Below are 21919 nucleotides of genomic sequence, written 5' to 3'. Positions count from 1 at the left end.
TTTTCATTTGAAACTTTTCAAATGCCTGTAAACTATGGCAGCACTATATAGACTGCTAACATATAAGCTCATACATTATTTACAAATGTTAAAATCCCATCTGAAATTCATGCATTCCTGTCTGCATTATTAATCTGCTCTGAGCCTGTGGTGGATTTACAGCATGTCTGTATACTGGTCAAAGATATCATCCAACATATTGAGTGGTTATTATATTTAAATGATATGTTGTATGCCTAATTTTAACAATTAAAATGAAATCATAATGTGCTTATGAAGTGTGGTGCTTTAGATTAGGGCTGTATAAAATATCTGGCACTGTCCAACACTAGAGAAGTTTTGGAGTGGCATATTTAATTGGTTTTCTTTACTTTTCTGACTGTAATTTGGCAATATTTGGTTGCTCTGACAGGTCAAGGGCCCTTCTCCCCCATCAAAAGCAGGCTCTCAAAGCAGGCGTGGTTGCAGCTAAAAACTGAATATGATTAAATTGGACGTCTCTATTGTCCCCATGCTTTAGGATGTGGCTGAGTGGAATCATTGATAATGCTAGGAAACCTTTTTTTTGACAGTGCTGGATGAGACCTAACTGTTTGACCCAGGAGCTCTGTTGCTGTTACTGTGCTGTGTCAGTATCAGTGTAAACCAGTGCCCCCCCCTTATTTGTTTGTTTGTTTTTTTCTTACCCCATGACCGTTTATTGGCAAAAGGGGCAATCTTCAACACTGCTGTCATTGTTCCCTTGTCTGTCTTGCTATTAGTTTGTGTAATGGTACTGGATACTTCATGTCTGTTATGTGTGTTTATTGTTAAAAGAAATGTTGAAATAAAATAATAATTAAAAAAAATAAAGAAAACATAAATTTGAAGTTAAAATGCAAAGAATGTTCTGATTCTGTGCTGTGTTTAACCCCAGATAGCAGTGTTCTACCTTCAGCCATTGCACAAAAAGTAGTGCTATGACATAACACATCACTCTGTTCTGGTGTGGGTTCTTTATACTTTGACAGTTTTCCTTAAATTAAAAAATTAAAATCACAATATATCACACAGCCCTACTTTATATGGAACAGTTTCATAGACGTTTTATGAAAATGGAGCGAAGCCTGCGAGCTAGTTCAGGCAGTCAACTCGAGCTGCACGGATTACACACATGACCTGCCTCATTCCATAATCACTAACCAAACGCTCCCTTCCAATCTGGCGGTCTATTTAAACTGCACAATTTCCCAGCTCTCCCTCTGCTCTGTGAATGCCGCTGTTGCCCTGCATCTGTATTGCTGCTGCGCTGTAAGCTATTGCTGCCTGCTGCTCTGTAACCCACCACCACCCCAGCACCCACCTGTAGGCTCTGACTAGAGTTTAAGGTATTTAAACTTTAGCCTAGACGCCAAAATCTAAATATGCTATACTGCTGTAATAAACATTTCAAACGTGAGTTGTCTGACTGAATTCTGTTTGTGCACAGATTTAACAAACAAGATACAACATGTTAATTAGTAAATGTGTGTATTTTTGACCCCCGGACCAGTCTAGCTGTTTCCACATCCTGACTTCAGCTCCGTACTTTACACACAGACATGAGACTGATGACAACCTTCTCATAAGTGTATTAGCTAAGAAACTGAACCATTCCTTTAAGATGCTGCAGATCATTTTCAGGTTATGACTCGTCCTATGTTGGTCATTACTAGACTAGGTCCTAGTTTTTTTTACTACATACACAAAGAGAAACTGAAATCAGAGTAGCATTAGACATGATGAACAATATCTTTATATGAAGCCATTTGCACATTCCAGGAAAGGCTTGTTTTATTATTAGTTTTTGTTAACAGGCAACCAATCTATTGCGAAGGAAAACATGAAGGGCATGCTTTACCATGACATTACAAAGTCTGAATATTAGCCTTGATTGCTATCATCTGTTATGTGATCACCCTAATAAATAACATGGAGTGTGAATGGTACAGAAATAAAGCTAAACTTGAAGTGTGGACTGCTTATGTAGTCTGATTCCACAGACAGACGACGCCCTACTGTGGTCATCATCACCTGTCCATTTTTCTGCATATCAGGCTATTTACTGGGAGTAGAGGTGAGAGGAAATGCCTTCTTCCAGTGGAGTGAGAGCTTCCTGACAGCAGAACACCTCAACAGTCCTCTGGAAAACAGCGTGTTTGAAATATTATCTAAATGCACAGAGACATGGGCACTCACGCACACACACGTGCGCACGCACACGCACGCACGCACGCACGCACACACACTAGAGTCACAACCTGCCTCACCTCCATGCCTGTCAGTAGCTCCTCTCTGGGTGTGATGAAGAGGAGCTCGTACAGTCTGTATTTCTGAAATAGACTGCGGCCAACAGAGTACACAGGGTCAGCTGCATCCGTTGAATTATTAAAACACAATATAGCCTACCAGAGCACTGAGCTATTTCACAATCTTAAATGGTATAATATATTTAACAATATACTGGCTGGAATTTCAAGTAAGTATGTTTATATCTTCTTCAAATTGTTGGTAAATTCTATGCGACCAATACTATGCCTTTCAGGGGAGCTTACGTTTTTAGGTGTGACTAAGACTTTTTTTCTTTGAGTTAACGTGAATGAAATTTAGGATATTGTGTCACCATGTTTGGATGGTGATGGCAAGAATCTTTGTTAAAGTAAATTAGTGATGAAACACCCTCTTCCATGTATCAATAATAGTCTAAATCTATGCAGGATCCATGAAGATGAAGATTTTTCACAATTTCACAAATCAGGTTTCCAGGGCAGCTCATGTCTTATTAAGTGCACATCCACTGAGAATGGACTTTACAGTGAAGTAGGAGGCATCTTGTGTCCAGCAGGGAAACTTTAGAAAGGAACATCAAACGTAATCGGCTGATATTGGCAAAAAACAGGTTGATTGGTGATCTCTATGAACTCTATATATGTTATTCTGATTATCGGAAGCATTATTTTCTTTAATAACTTTAACTTTGGCTCCTTCCTCAATGACCCGACGCAGCACTGTCGGATGGTGAGACAAGGTTACACGCTGGTAAAGGTGGGGATTTTTTGATTACTTTATACTGCTGGGTAGATTCATCTATAATAATTCATAATCAATTATTTTCAATCAAATATATGTTGTGGATTTAACAGTTCAAGACTTGTACTAAATACAAAATGTAGAGGAGAGGAAGTATAATAGCATAAAATGGAAGTACTCAAGGACAAAAATTTTTACTTATGCACAGTACTTGAGTAAATGTACTTAGTTACACTAAACCACTAGCTGTTAGACATTTTGAAAATGAGATTACAATTTTTACTGCAAATGTAATCTGATTCCAATTATCTGTTTCCCTGATTACTAATAATCAGTATCTCTATCTAAACCATTAATAATCGATCCCTAATTTAAATACATTTTTGCAGTACTTTACCCCTTTCTGCTTATTTATACTGCTACATTTCAAAGGGAAATATACTTTTGACTCCACTACATTGATTCAATGGCTGTAGTCAGATATTAGGATTTAATGTGCAGTAAAAAAACATATGATCAGCTTGTAAAATATGCACTGTTACATATGGTAATGAATAGAAATAATCCAAAAGTATTATATATATTATCTTAATACTCTGAAAGGGGACATTTTGCATAATCAGTACTTTTGATACTCTAAGAACACTTTGAGAACACTTTTTCTAGAACTGTAATCTGGGTCTTAAAACCTTCTCCCTGTCCTGATTCTGAAAGCAACTCAGAAGCCAAGACCCCTGTTTCCCAACCTACTGTGTTTTACTAAGCATGCTGGGACAGCTACTCAGCAGGTGATACTAGTTTCACAATGATGAACCCAGTCAGCATGTCCAACGCCCACACTGTATGCCACCTGGGTGTTGCAAGGTGGGCCACTGATGCAGGTGGAGTCCATGCAAGCAGTGATCCTCAGGACCTCTTTTTGTGACATTGTGTGGGCTAATAACTGGGCCATTAAGGGGTACAAATTGGGCCGTTATGTCCCATGTTTGTTGTTATATGTGTTGTTGAAAATGTAGGTTAGTGCACACTAGCATGACCCACATGGGGCCTGCACAGAGCAAATGGATGGACATGTTTTTATGCCAGCATATCACTAACCCATGCTGGGCCCACATGGACATGTTGGCTGAGATTTTTCCAGGAGGTATGTGTTCGTCTGGCTTCTCTGAATGGAGTAGATTTTACCCGTGAATACAAAATTATTTTCTCACCAGTCTCTGATGTAACTTATGAGTGCCGTGGCTTCTTCTCTGTCTAGAAGTGAAGTGGTGTCTGCCTCTGAAGGGGAGCACTGGCAGGCAGCACCCAAGGCCTTAGCAAACTCCATTAAGTTCTCAACCAGAGCCATCTGTTTGTCTGGAATATATAGCACAAGTTAAAGCTGTGATTCTGATATATTTGACATGGTATTGTATGTAGTCATGTTAGTTTACTACTAGCTTTCTGCATTGTGGTGACACATCTTACATTGACTGAAATATGAAAGGAAAGGGACTATCTGCTGCAATCTAGCATTTATGAGCTAATATCTGTGTAAAACTCATAATGTTCTGTTGACACTATATCTAAGTGATGTCCATTTAGGGGTCCAGTGTGTAGGATTTAGTGGCACCTACCAGTGTACTTGCTGATTGCAATGTTCTCGCCTCACCCATTCTACGGTGGCTGCAAAAGGTCCTATCTAAAGCCAGCATTTGGTTTGTCTGTTATGGGCTACTGAAGAAATGTGGCGGTTCAGGTGATTATACACTAATGAAAACATACCTATGAATATTATATTCCATTACTGACAATAGATCCTCCTAAATGTTACACACTGGACCTTTAACAACACATGGTCATTTCTGAAGCTAGCTGTGGTTTTGTATTGGACAGCCTTATTTTGAGATGTACTTGTAATGTAATTGAAGAAGGAGGATTTAGTATTGGGCTATTGTAGGATTGTACAGGTGTACTGAATAAACTAAACTCATTGAAAGGTGTGTCCAAAATCCCTTCCTATACTATATAAGTGTACTGTAATTACTGTCCACCATTTTATTTATGTGTGTAAGTGTATCCACTTTAATAGTGCTCTCAAAAATTCCATAATGGGATGAAAAAGTAGTGTAATGGCATGTATAGTCTCTGCTAGGGATGCACAATATGATTTTTCAGCCAATACAATAACCGATAATAACCTGCTTCTTGTGGCCAAGATAACCGATAATTTCCCATTTTTATATTTTAAAAAGAAGTTCATAACCTGCAGTTTTTACAAACTTGATGGTAAGAAAGGCTGAGATATAGAGAGCAAACATGGATGATTTAATATTCCGTAGCTCCGATCTAACAAAATCTAACTGACATCACTTTTATTAACACAACAAAAACAAAAATACACAATAATTGAATTATCCTGATAATTTACATTTCCCATTATCTGCCGATTTATCTGTTCCAATAATTTGTGTGTGTCCCTACTTTCTGCTAACAATCCCACAATGCTCTGCATAATATAGGTAAGAAAATGACAGTTGTTACTCTATATTAACCAAAATGATGATGGTACACATACATTCATACATACTGTAAGCCTAGAGAGGATTTTCAAGAGTTTTATATTTTAATTATTAGTAGGCTGGACATATCCATTCATTTCCACATATCCATCATGTCAGTCAGTATCGTCCCCCTGCACTTAGAATTTAAGTTCCTGCCCTCTGGTTGCTGCCTCAGACAACCACTAGCCAAAACTAACAGATATAAATTCTCTTTCATAGCCATATCATAAATGTAGCATCAGCACAACTCTAACTTCTTTATTCATTAATATTGGGACTTTTGTCCTTGACTTTTCGCTCCTGTAGTTATGTGTTTTTTTTCTATGTTTGGTTATGAATGTGTGGCTTTTTATCTTATCTTCACCCGGTGTGTGTGCTGTTATCATTGTTTTTTATTGCGACTGCAGCAGAACCAAACTCCCCTCAGGGACAAATAATGGTCTTGAACTTGAATTTTCCCTTATAGTATAAAAATGTCCGACTCTGGTAATGCAGACCAGACTTTTTTCAAATGATCCTCCACTGAAACTGACTTAACATGGAACAATAATGTAACTTAGACCAGTGATTCCTAACCCATTTCCTTAAGGGACCCCTTATCATTTAGTAACCTGACAACCCCTGACTCAGTGACATATTTTATGGATATTTCAAATTATATCTAAAACTGTACAATGGACCCAAACAGTTAGCACATTAACTGCAAGATGTTTGTGTAAGACCAGTGATTTGGATGAATTTTGAGCAGATTATTTTCTTATTTAGGGAACTTTTTACATGATTCTGTCTGTATTATGTCTTTTTTACCAATCATACAGATTTAATAGGCTTCTTTTCTGACAAACAGTTTTCTTGTCCCTGACACTTGGCCATTCTTTTATTAGACAATTTCCTTTACTTTACTTTACGTATACTTTTCTTCACAGAAGTGAACTAAATGCTAACATATAGGACTTCTGTGTATATTTTTTAAGTTTAAGTGAATCAAGAAGGCCTCACTACTACCCCATGAAGCTTTGGCGACTCCTAGTAGGGCAGTAATAGCAGAACCTCTGCCTAAGACCAAATGAATGCAGACTTGTACACTGTGATACATTTCCATAAATTGAGCAAGTTTCAAACATGTGCTTATTGATTTTCATATTGTACAGAAATGAATGGAAACCAATGGCTGCCTGTTGGTAGAAGATAGCATCATGGTTATAATATGGTAAGCTTTAATCACTGGTGTGGTCCTTTAAAGTTATTGATTATTTTGAGTTTATTTCAGATAGTTACATCTAGGAGTAGGACGATATAGGATGTTACTGCATATAGTGATAAAAAAACACTGAAAAAGCTGTCTAGCTCGCTTTAGTACAATCATATTAATTTACTGCTTTATTTTAAACTGCCACAAGGGACCACATCTTTCCAGTCATTCCAAAATCCTAAGCCAGTCTCCATGGCTGAAGGTCAGCTTGCAGGTTGTAGACCCACAAAAAAGGGAATCAAAATTATTTTGGCGAGGATAATTGTGACATGAAATTTTCATATCGTCCCATGCCTACTCACAACCAGGGTGCGAACTACAGGGGAGCCAGGGGAGTTCCTCTTAATAAGACATGAGCTCCTCCCCTTAAAACATGAATTGTGAAATTTTGGGGGGGTCTCTAAAATACTGACAATATCAGCCCCTCTTAAAGACATTGTAGGCCGCAACAATCCCCAAATCCCCTGGGATTTCTTTCTTTTTAGAAAGTTGTGAGGCATGTTCTTTGCAGGAAAGAAAGTAAAATAATCCATTAAAAATTGAAGGCAACTTGTTCCACTGAGACAGGGATCAGTTGAATTTGCGTTAATTATTGCAATCGCAACTTCCTGGAGGCACTGCAATATGCTATTTTTGGATTATGTGTAAATCATCACTAACTCACTTGAAAAAAGATACTTCTTGCTATCACCACTGAAGCATGTCAGCCCAATATCATTAACTTCAGATCAGAAAATATTCCCCCACGACAATAGAAAAAGTAAGCTCCCCTGAAAGCCCTGGTATAGCTTGCACACTGCTTCCAACCATGTAGGAGTTGTAATTGCAACTCAGAAACACACTTTTTTCCCCTCCTTTGCTGACTACATAATCTATCTATCTAATAAGTAAAACTTTATTTAAATTTACAAAGTAAGCCAAAAAACTACAATAATAAGCACTTGAACATATGTTTGAGTGAAAGATGAGAGAGAATTATTAAAACTTAAGAACAAGTAGAAATCATGCAAAGGACAAGAGTATAGTGCATTACAATGCTCAGGACACGAGGAGACAGAACAATGGGTGATTTGTTGTAGCTTCTGGAAAGACAAGAAGGGTTGGAGGGAATTACAGTCTGCCTGCCATCCTCTCTCTCACCTCGTATGTTATCCAGCAGCATGCGCAGTACAGCCATGGTGAAGGAGGTCTGCATGGGAGTGAAACTGGCCTCTTTTGCCCACCAGAAACCACAGACATAGTAATCCAGCAGAGCAGCTTCCTTCATAGAAGTCTGATGGTTCCTGAAGCCCAGAATCTCCTTTATTTCCCTACAGACAACAGAAGGCAGATCTGGATGACGATGTTTCCGTCCAGCAGTAATTATGCACTGAAAGTCAATAAAATGTTGATGAAACATCTGGACCACCATCAATATGTTTCTTTCCTTTTTGGTTAATTTGTGGGTTTTAGCTAACAGGGGAGAGTTTACACTGTACAATAAAAGCAGTAAATATTTTAAAAGGCTGAATCCAGCAGTTCTCAGTATGTTTAAATGTAATACTTTTAGGTCAATCGTTGATAACTAATGAAAGACTTCAGTACTAATCCCTCAAACTTTTATTCCTGGCAGTATGGAGAAGGCCTTGAAACACTATTTAGGATTCCATGTCAGGAAATAACATTTTCACTAAATGTCAGAAGTTGCTAAAACATGGAAAGAAAAAATCGAGTATATATTTTTTTTATGTATATGCTTATACGGTATTCAGACCATATTAGTGTTATTTTAGAAAATATATTGAATTCTAGTTCATTGGTGTTATAAAAATTAAAATAGAATACTACCATGTTATTAAAAAAATATATTTCAAGTTTATATCAAGTGTCATGTCTTTTAGGACACAATATTTTGTTAAATTATAATAAAAGCTTGTGTTCATTCCTTACTGTAACTGATAATATTATGTGTAATAGTGTAATAGATGAGAGCAGCCATACATCATGTTCTTCAGCACGAACACAAGCACTGTAAAAGTGTATAGTGGAACAATACCTAAAAGCTGCCGTGTTGCATTTTGCACATCAAACAAGAAAAACAGTTTACGAGTTTACAGTTTTCTTTACTTCCCCAAAGAGCTTCAGGTCATCATCAGAGAGGACAAAAATGTTAAACTCTAGGACAGGGACAGTCACACACATCACAGGTAAGTTAATGTTACTGAGTAAATGACATTTGTGCTGATTGTAACTGGAGATTGAAGAGAATCAGTAAAGAGTCTTGGTGATTGTGTAAATAAAGTTTCTACTGTTAAAAAATATGGCCCTACCAAAAAACAGCCCCTTTTGAAATAGAGTTTGGTTTGACAGTGTGGAGCAGAGGGTATTTTAACTGTAATAATTCACCTAAACTCAGCTGACCTACCTTCTAATAATGAACCCTGTAAACAGCATAAAGTAACGCAGGAAGTGGAGATAAAATCCACCTGTTTTCTACTTCTGTCAGTAGGTCGACAGCGTTGGAATTAGTTTGAACAGATGACCAAAACAGAAAAATAAAGTGTCTGGGAGGTAGTTGTATATGTCAGGTCCATCCGCTTTGATGGAGACAGACTGAAAGGACACTCATCAACTCCCATTTCTTTATATTTTATTCATATAATAAATATAACCAATCATTTTCAAACATGATTGTTTGCCTTGCTGGCCACAGGATTTTAGCTTCTAATAGCTAAAGATCAATACAGTATTCTTATTTTATGGTATTAAATTGACAAAGACCTCAGAATTTACATTTACTAGCAGTCAAATTAGAGGTACTGTTTTAACCCAAAAAGTTACCACAACTGCTGCCATAAACACCACACAGCTAAAATAACATTACTCATAATATTCTTATATTTTGAGCACTTCTGGACAACGCAGAGCATGGCACACATTTTATGTGGTCACACCAAGTGTAAACCTATTATGACATCACCCATTGGTTTGTGGAGTACCATTCTGAAGCCTCGAGTTTGGCGTTTTGGTCGTCGCCGTGATAGTTTATCGGAGCCAGCAGAGGTGATGTACTACGAGTTGATCTGCACTCATTGGCTGTGCAGTTTCAACTTGTCTGTAGCAGGAAACAATGGTGGTTGCCTAGTCACACACAATCTTGTATTGTAGATAAACAGTACACTAAAATATATTTGTGAAGAGATTTTAAGTGAGAAATAGTCAACACAGTAAACGAATCTGGATCCATATTTTATCAGCACTGCCTAGTTTGATCTGAGTTTGGCGCGTTGAGCTGGATGGACTCACTGAGAATGAGCTGTCAGTCACAAAGTAGCTACGCCCTAAAGCATACCCTGCTTTATGGTCGATCAGGATATGTCCTTTAACTCCCACATAGAGCAAACCTCCAGGACTGCCTTTTTTCATTTACATAACATTGCAAAAACCGGACAGATCCTATCACAGACGGATGCAGAAAAACTAATCCATGCATTTGTTACTTCAAGACTGGATTACTGCAACTCTTTATTATCAGGTTGCCCCAATAAGTCCATTAAAACGCTCCAATTAATTCAGAACGCTGCAGCACGAGTACTGACAGGAACTAGAAAAAGAGATCACATCTCTCCTGTACTAGCTTCTCTGCACTGGCTCCCTGTAAAATGTAGAATAGAATTTAAAATCCTCCTCCTCACCTATAAAGCTCTTCATGGTCAGGCCCCTTCATATCTTAAAGAGCTCATAGTACCCTATTACCCCTCTAGAACACTACGTTCTCTGAATGCTGGGCTACTTGTGGTTCCTATAGTCTCTAAAAGTAGAACAGGAGCCAGAGCCTTCAGTTACCAAGCTCCTCTCCTGTGGAACCAGCTTCCAGTTGTGGTTCAGGAGGCAGACACCCTCACCACATTTAAGAGTAGGCTTAAGACATTCCTCTTTGATAAAGCTTATAGTTAGGGCTGGATCAGGTGAGTCCTGAACCATCCCTTAGTTATGCTGCTATAGGCCTAGACTACCGGAGGATTTCCCATGGTGCACTGAGCTCCTCTCTTCCTCTCTCTTTCTGCATTCATTCATGTCCCATTAATGCATGTTACTAACTTCACTTCATCCCTGGAGTTCTTGTGCTTTCTCGTCTCGCAGGTTCTCATGGATCCTGGTGGAGCCTCCTGCCATGGTCCTGCTTGACTGCCATTGCTAATATCACTGATATTATTGTTAGTATTATTATTAATAATAACACAATTTATTATTATTATTATTATATTATCATTATCACCATCAGTCACTACTATTAGTGTAGTTGTTGCTACTGTTGTTGCTGTGTCTCTCTCTCTCTCTCTCTCACCCCAACTGGTCGCTGAAGGATCTGTCCTAGGTTTCTGCCTTTTAACAGGCAGTTTTTCCTTGCCCTTGTCTCCAAGGTCTTGCTCATGGTGGTACTGTTGGGTCTCTGTAAATAATGTTATAAAGAGTTCGGTCTAGACCTGCTCTATTTGAAAAGTGTCCTGAGATAACTTCTGTTATGAATTGGCGCTATACAAATAAAATTGAATTGATTTGAAATGTAATTGAATTGAATGGTCTATTTTACTGTATGGAAGAAGACTGAAACTAGAGACTGAGACCATAAACTCATTAGGAAACTGTTTACTGAGCTCATAAATAAAGTGAGAAGTCGGCTCATTCTCCTTTAGAGTGCATTGTGTCAGTGTTTGATTGCAGCCAATGGAACTCCCCCTGCTGGCCTTTACATAGAATGCCGGTTTAAGACAGTAATGCGTTGGCTTCACTTCACAGACCCACAAGCTCTGTCCGGTCTGTACTGTCAATGGGTCACACTTGAACCACATTTAGCTTCCTTTTAGCCAGACAGCCAGTATAGCACATTTCTAACTAAGCTAGCTCATTGTGATGCTGCCATAGACATTTTTAACACTCCGCCATATTGGGCAAGACTACTGGCCTGTAAGTAAATAAAAGTAAACAAGGGCTGGCTTCTTCTGGATAAAAAGCACAGCTATCATGTTCACATTTCTCAACCGATTTCCTCAAGTCATTTGTAAGTTCAAATATGTAACTTATGATAAACTTTTTTTTTAAATCCAGACCGGTTGCCCGGTCCAATATGGCGGTGACGTTGACGTACGATCCGGCGACCAATGCGGCGTCTATATATGTCTATATATAACTTATATATGTCTATCGTGACGCAGCAGGAATATATGAGGCCAACTTACGACTCGACTTCATCCGCAGTCTTCTTCAGCAGCTCCTGGATGTGTTGGTGTGGCAGTGCGTCCCACTGGAGGAAGACACTGTCCTTTGTCTGTGGAGGGAGGAAGATAGATTCTTTATTGTCCTTTCCAGGAAACTTGTTGCCACAGTGTGTACAGCCTCACGTACAAAGGACAAACATACATATGTGTAGTTACTACCTGAGGCGTGTTATCTTTTACTTTTGGTTGCTCTTTCTTATCACGACGTGACGACCCTCCGGACATGTTGACGCTCTAGTCGTCGCCATGGCAACGCCCCATGAAACTGCTGTTGTAGGCCCAGAGTGGCTTATACAGTGACTGTGGAAGCCCATTTCCGCAAATGGAACGTAAGGACAGATTTTGTAAGTCATTATAATGAGAAATTGTATATAACGTTATATTTTGTTTTAATATTTTGACTTAGCATCTCAAAATAATGACTTAGTGTCACAGTCACAGTCATTATTTTGAGATATTATGATTTAGAATTTGTTATTAATCACTGTTGTGTCTGATCCTCAATGCTGAGGGAAAAAAAACACATGAATGTGTCCATGGATGAGGGCAAATTTCATCTTCTCTCCTCTTAGAGTGGATGTTAAGGACACAGGGAGTGCTCCTGCTGCCATTCTATTTCTCCAAAAAATTGTGTTGAGAAGAGCCAACCTGTTCTTGAAAAACAAACAACAAAAATGTGTGCACTGTATTCACATTCACATGCAGGAATTAAAAGGAACCAATAATGGATAATTAAGGATTTATTAAACTTCTTTAATCTCTAAAATCCATCTTAGTCTCAAGGTGATTAGGGCTTGTAAGAATCTCGATCATCATCATCGTTTTTTAAGACTTAAAACAGCTGGCCAGCTTAGCAAACATCATTCAAACAGGAAGAAATAGTGCATTTGTCGGGGGCCATTTTCAGCGGCGGATTAACTCCATTTGATGCTTTAGTGAGTATTTGGGGCAGCAGAACGGTGTATGTGGGATTGAGTCATATATTACTCTGTGTGTGTGTGTGTGTGTGTGTGTCACCCAGTGCAACAATGTGGCTCATTGATGTGTTTTAATACTTTTTGGACAACAGTGGAGCTCTATGGCACAGAGGAAGAAGAATACACTGTAAAACTTTAATCAAAAGCAGGGTCCCAAATAGAGGCAGGTCTCCTTTACTAGCCGGGTGTGGCTACGTATTTTGACAAATAGGCTCTCAATTAGAGGATTTTATAGAAGTTCTTTGATGAATAAAACCTCTTAAAACCCACAGGGCCGCTTGAGCGAGTTCTAAGCTGCTTAGATTACCTACACAATTGGGCCACAATATGGACACACATCATTAGATCATTTAAAAGGAACCAAAGTATCAAATGGTCAAATTAATGATTTGTAATCTATGTTATTCGTTGAAATCAATAATTTGAAAGTATTTCCCATCTTCGCTGATCAAGAGTTTTTTGCAAGGGATCAAAGGCCTGTCCCATAGAGAGGCCTCTTATATCTACTGTACCTGTAAACTATTTACTGTTTAGTTTTTGTTGAAACTCATTTAAAAAAAAAAAAACATAAATACCATCACTTAAACACATCTACTGCAAGACCAGGCTTGTTGCTGCACAGGTCACAGAGCTGTCAGAATCAACAACTGCATGGCTCTGCAGGCAACTGATGTATCATCAAGATTACAGCAACATTGCAGTAAACCAGTAAATCAGTCATCCAGCAGGTTGCGGGAGGCGTGCCCCAGCTCCCTTTTTTTCTCCCGCTGTAACACTGAACTCTTTTAAACCTTTCACATAAAACTCCTTCGTCCCCCGCAGCAGCCGGAGCTCCTCCAGTGTGCTTCAGAAACTAAAAGACATGTTCTTCAAGTTCATTTGCGCCGTGGTGACCAGGTCCCTCTTCATCCTCATCTCTCTTATAGGGGTGTGGAGGGTGGTGTGGGTGAAGGACAACGAACTCTACTGGTTTCTCACCATCCTCTACCTGCCCCTTGTAGTTGAGATGATCCTGACCCTGAGGAGACGAAGTGGAAACGATTACAAATGGTATGAGACTCTGGTTCATTACAAATATGTATATAGCTACTGTTTAGCTACACTGTAAAAAAACAAATTGTAAAAAAACGGTAATATTCCCGCAGCTGGGGTGTGAAACTTTAATACAAGTCATTATCTGTAAAATTGCAGTAATTATTTCTGTTTTCAGTGATAAAAACTGTATTTTGACAGTTTACCAATGCTTATACACTGCTTAAAAAAACATGTTTTCAATGTTTTTTTGTGAAAAATTCCATGATCAAAGATATGACTGTCAATTAACAAACAAATCCATGTACAATTATTGTCACTCATTTTAGAAATGTATTAACAGTATTAAATAGTTGTTGTAAATATAAATATAAAATGCAGTAAAGCTTGGCAAAAAAATTATAGCTTTGCAAATGTATGTATATATATATGTGTGTGTGTGTGTGTGTGTGTGTGTGTGTGTGTGTGTGTGTGTGTGTGTGAAGAAGGGGCATTTTCTTTAAATAAGCATTCATTTTAGGATTATTTACAGTTACAGATTTTTCACATTATCTTACATTGGGCATAGATGTAAATCCACTGGTTATTTTTGTAATTTTATTAATATTTCCATGTATCTAAAAATTACAGAAGAAATCTGTCAAATAAACGGGAAAAAACACATACATTTACAGTTTAAAAAAAAAAAAAAAACCCTGGCTGGTTGTAAAAACCAGTAAAGAGAAGATTATAACAATATTTCTGTAATGATGTCTTCTTTCCCTACAGGTTTTCTCCAGCTATCTTCTTCTTCCTCATCAGTATTATCCCGTCATTGTGGATTTTAGAGCTTCACCACCAGGAGAACAAACCCACTGACTCCAAGGTATCATGCATGTATTCTGTTCTCTGACATTCTGACAGTTTTAATGCCATAACGCTGTGTTAATTGAGGATCACAATGTCTGTCGTTCCAGTGTGAAAAACTTGACTCGACTGAAAACTTTTACAGACTCTGGAAGAATGCAACCAATGGCGGTATGCTACCTATGGTAAGTTTCAGGTTAAACTTACATTTCAAGTTTATTGTTATTATTTTAAATTCTCTTCTTGAATCTATCTTTAGTTCAAATGATAAAATACAATCGAATAGGGCCAGATTGAATTATTTAAACCATTTTGAAATACTTTTAAAAAATATCATGTTATATTACGTTAAATCATATTCAAGATGAGAGCTTTAAAGTTCAAATGTATTTTAAAATACACTGAGATTAAAGGTATGTCATGTCTTTGTGTAAATGAGTTGATAATATAAATTAAGGTAGGATGAAACTTAAGATGAGTGATAAACATCCTGCTTGGATCAACTTTGTTCTATTTTCAGCACTTCTGCTTTTGCTGTTCCATGTCCTCACATGTCTAGACAGTGCTCTTATTCTGCGCAGTGTTTGGTAATGCTGGTTCACCTCAAAGAGGCTGTTGTGAGGCTGCGGGTGTTTTTTCCCCCCCTATAACCCGAGCACATTCACAGGGCTGGCTGCTTTTAATAAAGTGACCCACCCTCAATAAAAACAATTACAAGCTGAACATGAAAAGCCTACTCTGCGCCTTGAAATGTGTTATGACCAGGTTTTCTTCACAGATTTCACTGTGGAGAATGTTATACTTAGCAATACTTCTCCTTTAGATTTGATCTATAACCTTTTGTAAAGTTTTAAAATTAGAGTCACATGAGGTTTATCCAGTGACGTAAGGGAGTTACTCCGGGCCCCAGTCCACGCTATTATGACCAAGTGCATATTTCACTTGGAATTATTTCACAGCAGCCATTTTGACATGACATCACAGGTGCTACCAATATTTCTATTTAAGGTTCTGTTCCATTTAGTGTAGCAAAGCCTTTCCAGTGAGCCAACACCAACATTAGCAGCATCCTGACCTGATCTGAGATCAGACCTGAATGGAACAGAGCCTGGGGTCCAGGGATCGTTGGGGGTCCCCAGAAAAAGGAGGAATAGAATTCTTATCACATTGTTTGGAAGTTGGAACAAGGGAAGAAATATGGTTGTTTTTATTTTAGTTATCGTAATTTGATCATTGATCGACTATGAAGACTATGACTTTAAAACCTAAAAGTAAAATACAAATCATTTTAAAAACACTTTGGGAATGAAATGCCATTAGGAGCGCTAGGAGGAACCAGGGGAACCTGATTGTTTCACAGATTATCTGTCTCATGTACTACTGTCAGGATATAGTGAAAGGTTCAGAAAATATGACAAAAAGTTATTTTAGAAAGGTTATCTACTGCAGCAAGTCACTCTTTGAAGTACACTTCTTGTGGTTTCTGAAGCATCTAGACTTTCTACTATATACAGTATACTATTCTCTTGGATTAACTGCCTGGCTTCATACTTTAGTGAAGCCTTGTTAGAACCCTAAATGAACACTATATGATAATGTTGATATTTGAAACATTGCATAATCTGTGATTAGTGTATATGAAACCTTCTGGGCCTGTAAAACATCTGATTCTGTTGTTCTTCCTTCCAGGTCCCTCTGTCCTCAGTGTGTGCCAACGACTGGATCCTGGCTCTACACCAGATTCTGCTAATTTTACTGATCTTGGGGAAGTGGTTGATGCCCGCCGCTGGAGAGCTGACAAGGGACCAGCTCTCCCAGTTACTGCTCATATTTGTGGGAACGGCTGCCGACATACTGGAGTTCACCTCCGAGACGCTGTCTGACATCAAGTGAGTGAGAGGGGAACAGGAGGGGGAGAGAAGGAAGGATGTAACATTTAACTTGTCTTCTAAAACAATGAAGTGAAAGCAAACGTGTGTGTGTGTGTGTGTGTGTGTGTGTGTGTGTGTGTGTGTGTGTGTGTGTGTGTGTGACAGTGACAGCAGTCCAGTCATGGTGTACATTATTCTGGCTGTGTGGACTTGGAGCATGCTGCAATTCCCGCTGCATCTCTCAGGTACAGTAATGTGAATGCACTAACATGGCTTGAAACATAAATAGATATTCTGTTATGCTGCAGAAATGAGTCTGAAAACCTGGAACTTGGTTAGCATTTTAGCACCTCCAGTTCCCTTCTCCGACGTTAAATACATCAGTAAATATTCCACCTGTGGATTTTTAAGCTTTTATGTGTCTTAAAAAGGCGGTTGCTAACAAGAGGCTAAATGAGACTACAGAGGTTGTTGTTGACATTAAAACATGGAGACTAATCTACTCACTAGTCCGCCTTTACAGCCCGTTGTGTTTATATTCGCCTCTCGCAAACTATTCTAACTCTAACTTTAAAAAAATTTTGATTTTAATTATGAGATTTCATTACAAATGTTTAGTTATTACAGTTTAGTCACGGTGACTCTGAAGTCATGTGACCGGTGTAGTTTGTTTATGGCCTAATGTTAGTCTTTTTACCTCTGGCAATTGTATTTACGCTTCAAAAGCCTTAAAAGTGGTGTTAATTTGTGAAGATTATCTTCCTGAAGAAAAAGTATATGTATCATAAACCTTTGCTCGCCACAGAGCTTATTTTCGGCAATAATTCAAAATCCAGTGGAAAAATCCCACTGGCTTTATGTCGAAGGAACCAGGGTGATTCAAAAGTCACCTCAAAAGAACATCATCCCTGCAGCGCTCTATTGTAGGGACAAATACTTTTGAAAACATTGGTACAGGACATAAAATAAAGGTATACGGTTACACTTAATTATGGGTTTTCCAGAACTGTCCAGTATCAACGTTGTGCTTGGTGAAAGGGTTGTTCAGTTTTGTACAGATCTCAAAAACAATTTACAATCAAATGGTTAATATCTTTCCTGGTTGATGTTACAGTGGATTATGATACCACAATAAGCATTTAGAAATTTGAAAAAAGTTTTCAAATGTTTGTTAGCTGTCAGTGTCATCTGGTTCAAAACTTGGAAGGAGGGGATTGAACCAACATCCTTCCGATTAGTGGACAACCCACCCTACCTCTGAGCCACAGACACCCCATATATACTGCTGAAGTATAACCCCTAACCCAGTGGATCCTAACCTGGGGGTAGGACCCCAACTAGGGATCGCAAAAGCTTCATGGGGGGTTGCCTGTCCTTACTGATTTTAAGGCGTGTTAGAAAACGTACTCACACAGTAGTAGAATATTTTATTTAGGCCTACATTCACTGAGAGTTACAGTAGAGTAACAGACTACAGTCAGAATATCAAATAATATTTCACAGAAATAACTTAAAAGTTGATCTAGACGAATGTAGGACCATTTATGCACCGGGATTCTATAACTCTGATTTGGGCCCCAGGAAAGCCTTGAGACACAACACTGCCAAGAATCCCTACTGTGATTTATCAGTGATTATTAGATAGGATAACGGATATTTTCCATTGAAAATATGGCAGATTACAATTGAGCTACTGCAGCTGATTTAAAGTCTTTCCTCCTCTGTGTCAGTAGTAATGGGTGCGTCCTCAGATGACCTGTCCGACCCGGCCTCCTCCCGCCTCACTCAGCTCAGGACTGATATCTGGAGCACGGTGGAAGCTTTGTTTATCCAGGACGGGCCTTTCCTGGTGGTTCGGCTCATCGTCATGATATACTTCAACGTGATCCACCAGATGCTGATCTTCTTTGCCATTAAAAACGTACTGGTCGTCATTCTCAACATCTACCGGCTGTATGTGCTCATCTGTGACAAGAGAAACTAAGTATGGATGCAGTCCCAGTGCAGCAAGATACAGTAATTATGTTACTGTGCGCCATTGTGATTGCATGTCACGTTCTAGTGTATCTGCAAAGTTTGTCTAAACTTCAGACTATGTGTGTACAAAAAATGTTTGAGAAAACATATAATTGTCTGTCTTCACAATTTTCTTTTTATTTTAAGCTCAAATTTTTGAGTTTTGAAATAGATTTTAAAAGGTTTTGTTGACCTCCAGAAAACACTGACCTCATGTGTTAGTCCTGATGAAGATAATAAATTAGTCTCTGCTTTGGAGTCATGGTGTTTCACTCTCAGAAGCATGATGTGGATGTTGAGGTTCTACTACAGAACCTCAACGCTGTGAAAGCAGTGAAACACTGGGAGCAGAAACAGAAACATCAAAAGAGAAGTATATGATTCAATTTAGCTTCTGAGCTTCAGATACATTTTTATTGTCCCCAAAAGATTTGATTCTATTTACTTAGTTTCATGAATTTACAATTCTGAGAAAGATCCAATTCCTTACACGCAAGTGGAACCCTTCCTGTGGGTAACAACCGGAGTCCTATGTAAGTGTTTCCACGTAGACTGCTAACTAACATAGGTTAATATAAAATACTCCAGTGTTGTTGTCTATGTTTTCATTAGTGTATAATCACCGTAATAGAGGAACCCTTGTGTTTTTGTTAACTTAGAATTATCAGTTTTTAGCTACAGAGGGAGCGGGTCCTCCTCTAAGTCTTTTCATAGGTTTCACAGCCACCTACCATCTACTTCACTGCTAGATACCACTAAATCATACACACTGGTCCTTTAAAATAACAGATTGTGTTGTATGTAGACAATCAGTTACACCGAGCCAGATTTGAGCATGTGCACACACACTTCAGAGAAATCATGTTGTTACAAGTCAGAAATATGCGTAGATATGCTATTTTAGACATTAGTCTACACCAGCATGGGCCAAACTGCTAATTCCAGCCAGGTCTGGTCTCAACTCAAATACAGTAGCATCTGGAATAAATAATGGCCGGCCATTATGGTCATTACTGTACAGTTAGGGCTTTGATTGCTAAATATAGAAACGTGCATCTTAAGTACAGTGCTTCATTATAATGCTGTTTGTCACAAATTTTACCTTTATCAAAACGTTGCAGCATCTGTGATTTGCATATTGCACATGCAATACAATTTTGATAATATTTAAATTAAATATGCAGGCCTAGTCTGGACCAGATCAAGCCTCTCTTATGTTCTAAGTGTGGACCCAGGTGCAAAATACAGATCAGGAGCCAGATGAAGTTTAACAGATTTATTGAATAATTACCACTGTTGGAGATGGGTTGAGGAGACATGATGGCTGGTTAGAGCAGAGGGAGGGATCCTGAAACACAAGGAAACAGGTTAAAAAACAAATAAACCAAAAACAAAGACATGAACTGAGTTGGCTGTGAGATTAGCTACCACTGTGGTTGGATAGAACACTCTGGCGCTGGATGTGTGTTGAGGTGGGACTTGAAGTAGTGGGGGTTTGGGAAGCAGGTGAGCCAAGCTCAGCACTCTGTGAGCGGGGCTGGGGAGACCTCATACACCTGGCCTGCTATGAGGATGCTCCTCATTTTCTTCGTGGCGTGGCCTCTTAAAAATATTAAAGAGTCCAGAAACACTCCATGTTACATTGTATTATTAGATATAATTACTTAATGTTGTATTTCAAGATTTGTTTAATAAAAAAGCATCATATTTTAAAAACTACTTATATTTTTAATGTAAAACCTTAATCTCGCCGTCAAATAAATACAGTGGAGTAAAAAAATTCCCTCTGAAATATGCTGAAGTAATTAGAATTGGATGTAATGAAGTAGACTAGTAGCCAAAGCAGATAGAGCCCTCTGTTGTTTACATAGAGTATCACGATTCATTTTTCATCTCACCGACTTGAATCTTCACACCATGTTTCTACAGTAGCCCAGAACGGACAAACCAAACACTGGCCCTGGATAAAAGCGTTTTCTTTCACGCCTACCATAGTTTCTTCTTTGCGCTTGGAAGAGGAAGGTGAAACGTTGGTGTTGCAATGATAATCTTATCTACGTTTTATGCATCCATATTTTATATTTTGTTACATCCTTAAAGGTCCAGTGTGTAATATTAGGAGGATCTATTGGAAGAAATGGAATATAATATTCATATATGTGTTTTCATTAGTGTACAATCACCTGAAATTAAGAATAGTTGTGTTTTAGCTACCTTACAATGAGACGTTTTTATCTACAGATGCAATGGGTGGCCGTCCATGTAGTCAGCCATTCAGAGCCATTGACATACATGAAGATAGACGACATAAAGCCAAGTGTTTTGTTCATTTTTCTGATGGTTTGATTTTAACTGCTCATGGTTGAGTCGGCCTGGTGTGTGGATGGGACTTCGATACTGCAGCGCCAACCCCGATCGCTACTGCGCAGACACTGCCTCTGACAGTGGCCAAATCTGGGATATTTTGGCTTCATTTTTCTACAGTGGGAGGAAGTGGAGACGCATCGTCCAACTTTTATATGTCAGTGTTCACAGGCCATTCTCATCCCCAGGTTGTCAATTACAGACAGAAGCCTGCAACTTCACTCCCATGCTGTAAAAAAATAAAAAAATTATATACATATAATATTCCAGCAGCATAAAATAACTGACTCGTAAAAATACGGTAATTTACTGTAATAATTAAAAGTTTTTAGCTTGAATTTTACATACAATCTTAATCTTGTCTAAAATATATTTACACATGTAAAAACAATTAAGTAAATACATGCAAACACTGCTATAATACAAATATTCAGGCCTAAATTTACATTATTGCTGTTTTCAGTGATAAGAATGGTATTTTGACAGCTTATACACTGGTAAAAAATGTATTAAACATTTTTGTTGCAAAAACATCCATAATTATACAAGATATCTGTCAATAAACAATCAAATCCATGTAACTATCAACGTTTTCACACATTTTACATAATTTTAGATATGTATTAACAGTAGGCTATAAAACTTGAATTTACCACTGTAATCTATTAAATAAACAGTAAATATCAGAGAAACAAATAATTTTATGATTATT

At 38.2% G+C, this 21919-nt stretch overlaps 2 protein-coding genes and 1 long non-coding RNA gene across 8 annotated transcripts; 1 reads left to right on the top strand and 2 right to left on the bottom strand.

The window, feature by feature from the left end:
- Positions 1–1772: 1772 nt before the first annotated feature.
- cabcoco1 (ciliary associated calcium binding coiled-coil 1) lies at positions 1773–12407 on the bottom strand. 2 transcript variants are annotated; one of them, XM_051416855.1, is made up of 6 exons: positions 12282–12407; positions 12063–12151; positions 7984–8153; positions 4260–4404; positions 2289–2361; positions 1773–2161 (listed from the first exon to the last, which is right to left on the bottom strand). In XM_051416855.1, the coding sequence occupies exons 1-6, from the start codon at positions 12324–12326 to the stop codon at positions 2081–2083; spliced, it is 603 nt and encodes a 200-aa protein (XP_051272815.1). In that variant the 5' UTR covers positions 12327–12407; the 3' UTR covers positions 1773–2080. The 2 variants fall into 2 exon arrangements, with proteins under 2 accessions (XP_051272815.1, XP_051272814.1); XM_051416854.1 differs by having other exon boundaries at positions 12261–12352.
- tmem26b (transmembrane protein 26b) lies at positions 12338–19101 on the top strand. 4 transcript variants are annotated; one of them, XM_051416839.1, is made up of 7 exons: positions 12338–12430; positions 14005–14128; positions 14879–14975; positions 15067–15141; positions 16646–16845; positions 16993–17072; positions 18558–19101. In XM_051416839.1, exons 1-7 carry the CDS (start codon positions 12424–12426, stop codon positions 18809–18811), a joined length of 837 nt encoding a protein of 278 aa, XP_051272799.1. In that variant the 5' UTR covers positions 12338–12423; the 3' UTR covers positions 18812–19101. The 4 variants fall into 4 exon arrangements, with proteins under 4 accessions (XP_051272799.1, XP_051272798.1, XP_051272796.1 ...); XM_051416838.1 differs by having other exon boundaries at positions 12356–12445; XM_051416836.1 differs by lacking the exon at positions 12338–12430 and having other exon boundaries at positions 13845–14128.
- On the bottom strand, positions 14012–20430 carry LOC127372935 (uncharacterized). 2 transcript variants are annotated; one of them, XR_007886760.1, is made up of 3 exons: positions 20272–20430; positions 20135–20191; positions 14012–14096 (listed from the first exon to the last, which is right to left on the bottom strand). It is a non-coding gene; the product is annotated as an uncharacterized LOC127372935 (long non-coding RNA). The 2 variants fall into 2 exon arrangements; XR_007886759.1 differs by lacking the exon at positions 14012–14096 and adding an exon at positions 19096–19184.
- Positions 20431–21919: the final 1489 nt, after the last annotated feature.

This window comes from Dicentrarchus labrax, unplaced genomic scaffold (assembly GCF_905237075.1).
Source record: "Dicentrarchus labrax unplaced genomic scaffold, dlabrax2021, whole genome shotgun sequence".
In the NCBI taxonomy this organism is placed as follows: domain Eukaryota; kingdom Metazoa; phylum Chordata; class Actinopteri; family Moronidae; genus Dicentrarchus; species Dicentrarchus labrax.
Note: the sequence above shows the minus strand (reverse complement) of the source record. Positions and strands in the feature narration are given on the sequence as shown.